This window comes from Apteryx rowi, unplaced genomic scaffold (genome assembly GCF_003343035.1).
Source record: "Apteryx rowi isolate R43461 unplaced genomic scaffold, aptRow1 scaffold_1101, whole genome shotgun sequence".
NCBI lineage: Eukaryota > Metazoa > Chordata > Aves > Apterygiformes > Apterygidae > Apteryx > Apteryx rowi.
The window spans coordinates 126,558-138,632 of NW_020447311.1; the positions used below are offsets into that span (position 1 = coordinate 126,558).

Here is a 12,075-nt window from a genome sequence, read left to right on the forward strand (position 1 = left end):
CTGACCCACCGCTGGAGGCAAAAAAAAAACTGATTTAATGAGGCTGATCCGACGGGTGCCATGGGGATGGGCGGAGCGGGGATGCGTTCTGGGCTGGGCGCCTCCCTTGGTGCTGACGGAGCTGCCTCTGCCCCTCGGCAGGCCAACGAGGTGGTGGCAGAAGTCAAGAAGAAGCAGGAGAAGAAAGAAAAGAAGAAGAAGAAGCGGGAGAAGCGGCGGCTGGAGGCGCTGGCCGCGGCTGCGGAGGAGATGGAGAACTCGGTGCTGGAGACAGAGGTGAGGGCAGGGGCCGCTCAGGGTGGGAGACCCCTGCGGAAGGGGCACCGCGACGGGGGTGGCCGTGCCCAGCCTTGGCCCCGTTGTGCGCTTGGCTGATGGCGACGCAGGCGAAGCAGCGGTGCTGGGGCTGGCGCTGTTCCTGCTTTTCCTGACTGGCCGGGCTGGGCTGGGACAGCGCTGGCCGGTCCTGGGGCTCATTCCTAGCCTGTCACAGCTGAACGCCCGTTGCTAGCCCTCGGCGTTCAGTTGTGGCACGGAGGGGATCAGCCTTGGTGTCCCCTTGCTTTTGGGGTGACCCTGCCCTGGGATCGAGGCAGGCAGAAGGAAGAATCGAGGCTGGAGAGGTTGAACTGGCTTCGGCAACAGCCGTTAAGGGGGCAGGACTCGCGTGGGCACCTGGTGTCTGGCCGAGCCCTGAGACTCGGCCTGCTTTGCTTTTGGGTGCTGCRTCTTACAGATGGCTGCAGTCCGTGGGCTTCCCTGCTCCGGGCCTAGCGCAGAGCACTCAGTTCTGTGCTGTGACCCCGGCTCGCTCCCAGGCGCGGCCCTGGCAGCTGCAGCCTGGTCAGCGCGGCACGGGGACTCAGCACCTCCTGGGGTGGGTAGGGCTCTCACAGGCTCCCATTTCCCTTAGGAAAATGAGACAGAGCTCAAGAAAAAGAAGAAGAAAAAGAAGCAGCAGCTGGAGGCTGCCTCAGAGCCGGAGGAGAATGGCCTGGAGGAAGAGGCCTTGCCCAAGAAGAAGAGGAAACTATCAGGAGAGACTGTTCAGCTGGACAAAAAGAAGAAGAAAAAGGCCAAGGATGTGGAGGAGGATTAGGGAAGCGAGGAGGAGCTGGAGCAGGGCCTGTGCRTAGCAGTGGTGGTTCGCTCAGCGCAGCTTTGTAGATGGCTTGTCGTCTTGTGTCCAGCATTTCATGGCAGCTGCATGTCCTAGAATGTAACTCAGCGGGGCGGCCGCCATTAAATGAATTTTGGTACCTCGTGTCCCGGGTGAGTTCGTTTGCCCCATGACCAGGCCAGGCCGCGCACGTCCTCTGGGGCAGCGCCTGAATGCTTGAGCTTCCTTGTACCTTCGACACAGCGTTGGCTCCCGGGGCTGCCTGCGAGGCCCCTCGGCCCATCCCCGTGGGGGTGGCTCAGGGTTGCGGCGTGGCTTTGCCGCAGTCGGGGGGACGTCTGCCGCTGTGGCAACGCCTGCAGCCCACGCGGTGCGGGCAGAGCCCTGGACCCCGCTCAGAGCGGGGCAGGGGGCAAGGACACTGCTCACAGYGTGACTGAACCTCAATAAATGGTTGAGGCTGTTGTTGATCCTCTTCTGTTTTGTGTTTTGCTGCCGCAGATGGGGGTGAAAGCACGTGAAGCCGCCTGGGAGAGGGGTTGGCGGCCAGGAGGCCCCAGTTTTGCATCCTCTGCTGCAGGCACAAGATGTGACCGTGTGCTGTCCCCCCCTTCYGGCCCTGGGGCTGCACGGAGCAGCACGATGGCGGCACCTTCGCTCTGCCACCGCCATCCTCCCAGCCCAGCTCTGCTGGCTGCCCGCAGGGAGCGGGGCAGCGACGTGGGGCAGCAGCGCTGGTGGGGCGCAGGGTGCCGAGGGGGAGGCAGGGGCACCTCCTGTGGAGCCAGCAGCAGTGCTCCAGCTGCTGTGTGAGTGAGGCTCCCACTGCCACGGGAAGGAGGTGGGTTCACAGCGTGGACACAAGTGAGGCAGGTGCTGCTGCGCTGGGAAGGGGCAGTGGAGGCAGAGGGAGGACCAGGATGGGGCAGGCAGGATTGGGGAGGTGCAGCACCCSTGCCTGGGGCTGAACGCGCAGGATCCCCATCTCTGTTCAAAGTACTCACGGCAGAAACCTCCGCGGTGGGGCAGAGGCTGCTTTATTAGGTGCGAGGGCAGGCTGGGGGCAGCAGCGCTGCTGGGAAGYAATAAGTTACTACGCAGGCAAAGCGAGAGCACCTGGGCTGCCGGAGCCGGAGAAGAGAAGAGGGGCCTTAGGCATCCAGGGCAGCTATCACGGCTTGGGTGAAATCCAGGGAYGTGGCGTAGCCCCCCATGTCCGCTGTGCGCACCTGCAACAAGAGCGGAGCGTTAGCAAGGCGGGAAAGCGGCCCCTGCGGCGGGACCTGGGCTGTGGGGCTGGGTGGCAGCAGGATGGGGCCCCCTGAGGCCTGTCACAGCCCCCTGCTCGGAGCGTCCCCAGCTCCGGTGTCCCTGGGCCGCAGGGAGGGGAGAGGGCGCCCCGCCACAAGCAGCTGCTCCAGGTTGTGGGAGACTCCAGGGGCCCCCCCGGTCCCTGGGAGGAGGTGGGTTATGCCCCCTCCAGCAGTCCCGGCCACCTCTGAAGCGAAGGCTGGCGGTGGCAGCCCCTGCCAGGGGCAGCTCTGGGTTCAGCAGCCTGGTCAGGGCTGGTGCAGCCGCCTGCCCCGGTTCCAGCACGAGCTCCGCTGCCTGCCCGGGATGTGCCTCWTCCCTCGCAGGGCCGAGCGCACATGCACACACGTGTGGGAGCGCCGGCAGCGAACAGCTACCGTGGGCGCGGTGGTGCTCTGCTAAAGTGGTGCCACYGAGCAAGGACAGAGGCTGCAGATTAAAAAACAAACCAACCCTAGAGCAAAGGGCTGTTAGCAACTGCAAGAACAAGGGCTGCAGTAGCCGAGTCAGGCTCCCTCTGCCAGCTGCTGCTTCCCGGCAGGTTTTGGTAAAAGCCGGCAGGGGATCAGTGCCGTAACATCACAGCTGCCCGCTGCCTCCCCTGGCAGCGCAGCGCCCTGGGCTCTCCTGACCCAGCAGGCTGGAGGYGGCGAGCACGGCCTGGCCGCAGCGACGGCTGCCTGTGATGAGCGTGACCCTGGGAGCGGTGCTGAGCCCCCAGCCCGCGCCCTCCCTGCACCCCTGCCCCGGCCCTTGCCTTGCAGAGGGACGCGGTAACACACAGCCCCTCTTCCGGCCCTGCGCAGGGCAGGAGCAGCAYGGCCAGACCGAGCAGCACGGCTCCAGCGGCAGCTGCCTCCGCGCGCCCGTCCTGCTGGCCACAGYGGCACAGGGCTGGTGCAGCCGCACTACAGTGCCAAGCCTCGACCTAGCCCCGACCCTCACCACCGCGCTGTGGGGCACAGGCGGCCGCTGAGAGCCCTAGAACAAGGCCCGGGATGGGGGTGGGGGTGGGGGGCATGCTGGACCCTTTATTTGCAAACACGAATACAAAATACTGTAATAAATATGTTTCCCCCTCATCGTCCCCCAACCCTCACAGCACCCTGCGACAGCAGGGCAGGCGCCCGCAGCACTGCACCTGCAGAGCTTCTAGTGGTCCCACCAGCACGTCTGCAACCCCCCGCGCTGCCCTCCAGGCTGCTGCAGCATTGGGCAAGGAGCAAGCTGTGCTGCGGGGAGGGGAGCGGAGGTTCGGCCAGCCCCACCGCAGCCCCCTGCTCTGGGGCCAGGCCTTTCTGCCCCCGGGGAGCACGGCACCGGCTCAGCCTGGCCCCGCACAGCCAGAGACCTCCCGGGGCCGCACTGACACACAAGACTGGTCCCCAAAGCCGCAGGGGGCCTGCAAGGCCCTGCGAGCAGGTTGCATGCCAGGGTCCCTGCTCAGGCCGGGGCTCAGCTCTCCCCAGCCTTGCTCCTGATCTCGGAAAGCCACAGGACAAACTCCTACTAGGGAGGGGAACAGAGCAACCCCTGTCCTGCACCAGCTCCCCCGGGCAGGAGTTTTAAAGCCTCCTTGTGCTATGTGGACTTTTCCTGCTCCCAGAGAGGGGCCTCTCATTCTGAGCAAGTATTTCTGGATGCAAGTCCTCAGCCCTGCRGTCCTATTGCTAAAGCCTCTGTGGTCAGGGAAGGCTCCTACAGCAACCATGGACCGCACTGGCCTCGATATCCCTGGGAACTGCCTGCCCGGGGACGCTCTGAGCACTGCCTGCTCAGCTCCGAGTCATCCCAGCASACGCTCACGGCCCGAGACCAGCACTACAGTCATCTCACGGAGGGCAAAGTGGAAACGCCACCTAAACAAACCAGAGGTGCACCCAGGCGTCCTCACTCCTGGAGGGAGACCTGGTCTCTGTCCCTCTGGCAATTCGCACTGGCCACGACTCTGGAAGGTTACTGGGATCTCTGGGGCAGGGAAGAGGAAGAGCCTCCCTGGAGGCACCAGGGGATCCCAGCAGCCCAGAGCTGTGCCAGCAAGGGGAGGGGGGGGGAGGAAGCTCTTTCAGGTTTTAAGCTACAGAAAGGTGCTGCAGGGTGCAGTGAAGTCCCAGAACTCCCCACGGGCGAGCGGGGTTCCTAGACACCATAGTGGGGGTGCAGGTTGTCAATCACAGACTTCACGAAGTCAGAAGTGGTGCAGTAACCGCCCAAGTCCCGTGTCCGAACCTAAAAATCCAACACAGGGAAGGGGAGAAACAAGGGAGAAAGGTGGTCGTGAACCAAGCAAAATGATTACGAGAAGGGAGAGGAGAGCAGCTTCCCTCTACGCACCCTGCCAAAGACCCCAGCCGGGCTGCAAGCTAGAAAGAGGCCGTCTGACATCCCCAGCCCTGCCAGGCCTCCCCTAGCCAGCAAACACCACTCAGAACAGCAGCAGCAGCAGCAGCAGCAGCAATCCCCTGAGACAAGCAGAGAGGGACTGAATAAAGCAACAGCCGCAAGCGCACAGGTTCCTGAGCTGTTCACTGGGCTGGAAATAGGTGTGGAGGTGCTGAGACAGCACCTGTGTCCGAGGCTCGCACTTGTCCGTAAGGGAGAACACGGAGCTTTTCTACCCACGAACGCTCCTACAGAGGCTACAGAGAAGCAACAAGGCCGGTTGCCCAGTACTCACTTTTCCGACTTTGATCACCTTCTTCACCGCATCCGCAATCAAATTGGAGTGAAATTCTAAGCTAGAAAAAGGAAAGCCACCACGGTCACTTCCTCCGTACAGCAGCCTGCGAGCCCYCCCGCCCGCCCCTCAGACGTGTCTGCGGCCCAAAGCAAGGCCGAGGCAGCGCTGCCCTCCGGGCACCGCGGAGGGCATCCCCTCCTCATCCCACCGCGCGCCCACCGGAGGCACCTACTTGAGGTGTCGCAACATGTTGGCAGCCGAGAGCAGCATGGCGGTGGGATTAGCAATGTTCCTGCCCACGGCCTGGGCAAACGGGTGGCGGGCACCCTGCGGGAGGAGAAGCCACAGTGAGGGACCGCGTTCCACGCTCCCGTCCCGAGCAGCTCCCTGGATAACCCAGCGAGCCGACAAGGGGCAAAGCGACAGACTCCAGGGAGCCGAGAGCAGGGAGGAGACTCCTCACCATCTCGAACACGGCGTACTCCGCGCTGTAGCTCTCGCCGGGAACCACGCCRGCGCCGCCCACCAAGCCAGCCGCCAGGTTATCAATGATGTTCCCGTAGAGGTTCGGCATGACCAGGACATCAAACTGGTAGGGGTTCTGCACCAGCTGCGCAGAGGGAACAGGAGGAAGTGAGGCCTTGCGCACCAGTCCTGCCCAACACGGGCTGGCACACGCACAGCAGGGAGCCTGACAGCCTTCAGGACAGGGCAGTGCCAGGTGAACCAGCTGGAGCAGCAGAATGTCCCATGTCTGAAAACATCCCCAGATTGCACTCAAGTGACAGCAGGGAGCCCTGTTCAAAAGGGGATCACAGGCAGCTGCCACAGACTAACTTCCCTGGCGGAGTTTTGCAAGCCCAAATCAGACAGCTTTAAATGTCCGTGATGGCCTCAATACCTGCAGCTCCTGCTTCTGGCTGGAGCAGAGCAGGGAGAAGGCCAATGGTTTCCAGTTTGTTCAAGGAGCAAACCCCAGCTTAGGAGAAAGGGATGAACAACAAGAACTTTGTGAGCTGTCAGGAAGCTCTAGAGCAGCCRTAGCTTTTCATGTTTTAAACCGTTCTTTATCCCCTCACTCAAAGGGCTCAGCAGCAGGTACAGCAGGAATCTGGGACAGGGGTAAGGCAGGGAGACCAGGTCCTCACCTGCATGCAGCAGTTGTCAATTATCATGGTGTCAAATTTGATCTTGGGATACAGTTCTGCCACTTCTTCACAGCACTGCAGGAACAGCCCGTCGCCTAGTTTCCTGAGAGACAAGCAGCACATTAACAGGTCTGCTCACCAGGACAGCAGCAGAACCACTACAGAACCAAGTGATCCGATAGCAATTGGTGTCCCACCACCACAGGGCCCGCGAAGGCAGGCAAGCCTAGAGCACCTCACACCACTGCACACCCAAAGCCAAACAGACAGTGAAGTCTGGGCCTAAGGGGAGCAATGAAGGAGCAGCTTTCAGTGCCAGAGCTTTCCCCCTTCTCAGCTGACAGCCTTCACGATGCAGCTGACCTTCAGGCCTCAGCTATGCTCATGCCAGAGATGAGACCATAAACAGGGAAAAAAAAAACCACTAGTGCCCGGGAAACTCTAGCCTGTCTGGGATCAGGCTAGTATTGCTCTGATCGGGATCAAAAGCTGAGAGCGCAACAAGGTCTGAGATGTGACAGTAGCTGTGTGTCTCAGCATAATCAGCAGATACCCCCCGAAACCCGCTCTTGTGGCACTCACATAATGTTGGCTTTGTGCACAGCCGTGACTTTGGAGCGCCCTTTTTTGGTGGCGTAGTCAAAGGCAAACTTGGCAATGCGCTGCGACTTGGCCCGGGTGATGATCTTCAGGCACTCGATGACTCCCTTTGCACTCTGGACACAAAAGGGAGCGTGAGCAGCCACGGCATGCGTCATGCAGCCCAGTGCCCTGCCTCACCGTTTTTCTACCTCGCTGCCCCACACCACTCTGACAGTTCACGTGCTTTGAGACAGAGACGAGGAGTCTTTGCCTAATGCTGGAACATCTCCCATCAAGAGGTTCCTTAACACCCAGTCCTCGTTTGCCTTTTTCTGGCATCGCCCCTAAGGCAGCCCCTCACCACCCTCCTTGGGGTCTCTGTGTATTCAGGTCATGTAAGCACTCTTCATCCTGTTTCCTATGTCCGTTACTGTCACTTGCTTCCTAAGTTCTGCTCCAGCCATAACGCTGGACAGGGCCCCCAACAGCAAGGAAGCTCCAAATCCTGGGCGAGTTTCCTTGTCCTTCAACAGTGAGCTCTGATACAGACACCGAGCCCAGCAGTGACCCYGCACCAGAGCGCCCACGTGCTGGAGGGAGGCTCCCTTACCTCGTGTTCCAGAGAGCTGTAYTCCCCCTCCGTCTGCTCACGAATGATCACGAGGTCCAAGTTGTTGTGGCGTGTTTTATAGCCTGGYAAGCTCTTCACATGGACAACATTGGCAAACAAGTCTAATTTGCGCCTGCAAAAGCAGCAGCAGGGTCAGCATTTCATCATGAGCTATTTCTGGGGCAGATACTCTTCACTGCAAGTGCTGGGGTAACATGACGGTGCACAGTTCTCCACCTCTTAAGATGTCCTCCCGTATCTATCTACTTTCTCATGGACCATAAGCCAATCACACCTCCAAGCATGGCTTCTACAATGCTCTGTCAAGGCAGGTCACCACTGTCCATTTTCCATCCATCCACACCCCTCTTTTGGATCTCCAGGATCCCAAAGAAAACACACAGTCAATCGCAATTAAGAGAGGCAGATTCTGGCCACTGACAGTTTCTCAGAAGCTTTTGCTTCCTCATAACACATGATTATCACACCTGTCCTGGACTTGCTTCCCTCAACCCATGGTTCAGCGGCAGAATACCACGACTAAGTGCAGTATGGTTTCTCCAGCGACTGATGTGTCGGTRCTCAGCACTGACAGTTGAGCAGGGGACTGAGCTTACCTGAGTCTCATGTCGTAAGAAGCCAGCTCTCCCTTGTAATCCATGGGGGTGTGGATCTTCCCTGCAGGGACGAGGTTGAGCAGAAGGAGTAAGGCGCACAGTACAGAGCCCACCAACAGCTACCAAGAACATTGCCTGAACCCAGACCACAGGACAGCCAGCATCAGAGATGGGTTGTTTTGGCAGAACCTCACCCAAGCACGGGGACTGATCTCTCACTGCATGGGAMCCAGATGGGTTCCTTGGTTTCCCTGGGCCACTTACTATGAGAGCCTGTTTCAAAAAGCAGAAACTGGAAATAGCTTCCTCTCTGATAAGCTAAGTAAACTAAGCAGCGGCAATTTGTCTCTTAGCTTAAAGAGACCATATTTCCTTCTCCAGGACCTAGACCACAGAAGTTCCTGCACTCTGAAAGCATCTAACGGGGTTTGAGATAAGGCAACATTTCCTTAAGGCAGAGTAGAGAGTTCTGCTTTGCTGAAGAGAGAGCTAATGTAACTCCTTACCGATAAGGGCCACTTTACTTTCCTTCATAGAATCAACCACCTCATCCAGTTTTTCTTCTGATGCCATGTTCTGCACCTCACTCAGGTGATGCTCATCAAAGATCACAGGCACGCTGGCAGCCTGCATGAGAGATGCAAGAAAAGGATCATCGTCCAGTCAGATCAGAGACTCACTTATAACTAACACACACACACGCCCGGCAAAGGGCTCACTGACTGAATGGCTCGGAGAGTTGGGACACGAAACCTTAAACCAGCCAGACTGTCTCCTCAGGGAGAACAGGGTACTGAACTCATGACATGCTGAACCTGGACCTCTGGGTTGCTTCTTCTAACTTAATTCTAACTGAATAATGACATATTTTCTGTTACCTTCAACATTCTCATGCTCTAGAGGAAACACACAAGTTGGTTTTTGGAGGGTCTCAGAATGAAAAACATTTTCAAGCAATTCTGCAACTGCTACTCCTCCATTCTCCATCCTTCACCCAGTCTCAAGGGGAAGCAGGAGCYGTTACCTTGAACACTTCCTTGACTGCGTGCATGAGCTCTGGGCCCACCCCATCTCCGGGCAGCATGGTGACCTGGAAYGTGCCCTCAGACTTCGCATTTTCTGACTGCACAGAAAACAGARAACAGTTAGACCTTCGGTGGCATGCCCAGACTCATAATTCAGATAGGTCCCCTAACCTGCAAGCAGCAAACTACAGGAAGGAGAATATCCACATCCACAACACACATTTACTGCTGTACTAGTGCTGAGCTTTAACCTAGAGAGCCCTCCTGTTCCTCTTTCCTATGTACGTCCACTGCTTCAGGGCACCTGCTGAAAGCAAGCATAACCCCTGCCAGCTTTCACGTTACCAGGCTAAACATGCCTCGCTCGTAGTCTTCTCTCATAGTCTCTGCTCCTGCTCCGCCTCGAGCACGGGGAATGAGACCTGCACCCTGCGTTACGGACGAAGCCCTGCGAGTACCTTGCACGACGGCATTAGAACTGCTTCCTTTCCCAGATCTGAGGACGATGTTTGGTCGTGAACACACTGCACAGGAGAGGAACCCAAAATGCTGTGATTCAGTAGTAACCTAAAGGCCATTTCCTCCATAACATTTCCAGTTATGATCTCTCCCTCTGCACAACAGAAATTCTTGTTACTAGAAGCTAAGTGCAGAATCTTGCATTATTACATTTTCTCTCATTTCTACTTCATGTCCTCAGGGCCATCTAAGTCCTCCCCGTGTGACAGTTTCATCCTTCTGCTGTACTGACACAGTCTTGCAACTTTTTATTAAATATGTATTTTATCATGATATATCCACATTTTTCTCTCGAGGATAGAAGTCTTAAGCAAAATCATTCTCAAAGATAATCTYTGAGACGTTCTACTAGCAATCCACTGCCAAATCAATAGCTTGTCTTTTGATACTGCCTGTTTTCCCATCTTAGCTGGCTCCTATTTTTACACAGTTCTTTTACTAATCCCCTTTTTCTCTAGCCAGTAATTCCCTGGACAAAATTGACCTCCAGACATCAGATTTCACAGAACCAGACTCAGAGACTGGGTATTCACAGTGAGAGACAAGAAGAACTTCACTTAACAATTCAATCATGCAATAAAATGAGTAAATTAAAAGTAATGCCATATGACATGGAAAACGCATGTACTTCAGTGATATGAAGTGTAGGCAAATGGTCAAATGGTGTAAAATGAAAAAGCAAGTGTAAGAAGGAGGGCTAGTTAGTCTTCACTTTTGATTTTGAGTATTTCATTGAACACAACCATGGAATTAAGTTGCAGGGCAGAAACACTTACCTACTATTCAGCAACTAAGTTTCAAGAAGGGCCAAAGCATCTGCAGAGGGAATTTCTGCATGAGCCCAGGTTCAGGGTCAGAAGAATGCAATCTCAGTGCTGAACCCTTCCTTTTAGTGTCTTAAATAATAATATAAGACATCTTAACTTATATAAGGGAACCAGACATGAGCACTATGCATCAGTCTAAACAGAATAAACATTACGTTAATCCAGGAGGTGGCACTCCAGCTGTTTCTTCTATCCTTACACCCGTAGAAAGCAACACCTTGTCTCTCCATCACAGTTCTCATTTCCTGATCATAAAGCCTAAAAGATGTTCATATGTGCTAAGCTACTACTTGCTTTTACTTTATTCAATCTCTRATAATTATCATATATTATTTCCTATATTATTTTTAGGTTAATTAYTATATCTAAATCTATTAAAGTTAGGATTAAATGGTAAGAACTAGACCAAAAAGGCTTCCACTACCATAGTACTGCACTCAGGGCTAGTCGTTTTAGCTATACCAGTAGAGAAATGCTTGTCAGCATAATCCTGCCAGCAAACCTTTACGTGCAGGTGAGCCAGAGAGGGAGAAGAGCCAGAACTGCCAGGAATGAGGGAGCAAAGTCTCAGAACATGCTAGTCAGAGAGTGAGAAATGCTGCTTTCACCAAGCTGGGAGCCTACAGGGGGAGCAGACGGCCGGGAGGGGAAGCACGCTGCTTTCTAAGCACACCCATGAGATGCAGAAAAGTCCTGAACAAAGCAAGCCCAATCCCACTCACRGACACAGTCCTGTGTCTCCGTAATTTTAGGTGGTGACAGTGGTCTTGCTATGGCTTTCTGTGTCCTCTGTCTACACATAAGTCCTTCTGAGGATGAATCTTCTCTGGCCTCCTCGTGACCTCAACCTCGCAGGCCACAAGCACTCACAGCCATAGCCTAAAAATAGCAAGAGTTTTTCCACCCCAAAAAGGAACTTAGAAGTGCTTTTCTTTGCCTTGCTTAGCCTTCAACATTTATGTGTTATAAGCTTCTTCTCCACACTCCCAAGCAACAGTGACTCGGTTCTTTGCCACAGCAAGCTCAGCACCTTCACGGGGAAGTGCAAAACGTTACAGCACACACCAGACACAGCGATAAAGCCGAAGCAGTACCATGCTTCCATCCACACTGCCTCCCAGCTGCGGCATCGCTGCCACACATCCTTGATCCTGCACGATTCCCACACTGGCTCCTGCTCAGAGTGCCAGGGGCCGGGCGGATAGGGAGAGGTAGCCAGGGAATCGTGTCCCTCTTCCCACTGCTGTGCTGGTGACATGCTGCTTTCTCCGAGTCCCAAAGCCTCAATAGTGCAAAACCTGGCCGCAGAGATGTGCTCTAACCCACCAACCCGCTCCGGCTCGGTGCTGCAGAGCCGGCACGGCAGTACATGCCCAGCATCCCGCACTGAGCGCAGGGGCCTGACTGCGGGGCCGGGGGGAGGCAGCCCCGCAGAGGGGGATCTGAGGGGGGGGGCGCCGAGCTCCCCTCTCTCACCTTGGCCCGCGGGATCTGCTGGAGGGCAGCGGAGGCACCCAGGCCCCTCCATGCGCCGATGCTCTGGGCACACAGGAGACCCTGCGACAGGAGGTGGCAGGGGAGAAGGATGAGACCCTGGGAGCTGGCAGGGTGCCCCCAGCCCAACATTACCCCCCCC

General features: G+C 56.4%; 2 protein-coding genes across 7 annotated transcripts in view; one reads left to right on the top strand and one right to left on the bottom strand.

Moving 5' to 3' along the window:
- NOP56 (NOP56 ribonucleoprotein) overlaps positions 1-1,259 on the top strand; it is a 4,804-nt gene extending 3,545 nt beyond the window's left edge. The window contains exons 10-11 of the mRNA XM_026076069.1: positions 43-276; positions 914-1,259. Of these exons, the coding sequence (XP_025931854.1) occupies positions 43-276; positions 914-1,099 (420 nt within the window). The 3' untranslated portion in view covers positions 1,100-1,259. The remainder of the gene's footprint in view (positions 1-42; positions 277-913) is intronic.
- On the bottom strand, positions 1,137-11,881 carry LOC112971014 (isocitrate dehydrogenase [NAD] subunit beta, mitochondrial-like). Of its 6 annotated transcripts, none has more exons than XM_026076034.1 (12): positions 11,162-11,881; positions 9,093-9,191; positions 8,575-8,695; positions 8,069-8,129; positions 7,452-7,584; positions 6,842-6,975; positions 6,260-6,362; positions 5,575-5,721; positions 5,344-5,438; positions 5,109-5,169; positions 4,579-4,660; positions 1,137-2,349 (listed from the first exon to the last, which is right to left on the bottom strand). In XM_026076034.1, the coding sequence occupies exons 2-12, from the start codon at positions 9,150-9,152 to the stop codon at positions 1,151-1,153; spliced, it is 2,196 nt and encodes a 731-aa protein (XP_025931819.1). In that variant the 5' UTR covers positions 9,153-9,191; positions 11,162-11,881; the 3' UTR covers positions 1,137-1,150. The 6 variants fall into 6 exon arrangements, 5 of the variants coding, with proteins under 5 accessions (XP_025931819.1, XP_025931810.1, XP_025931825.1 ...); XM_026076025.1 differs by lacking the exon at positions 11,162-11,881 and adding an exon at positions 9,552-11,128; XM_026076040.1 differs by lacking the exon at positions 11,162-11,881 and adding an exon at positions 9,453-9,537.
- Between the last annotated feature and the right edge of the window lie 194 nt (positions 11,882-12,075).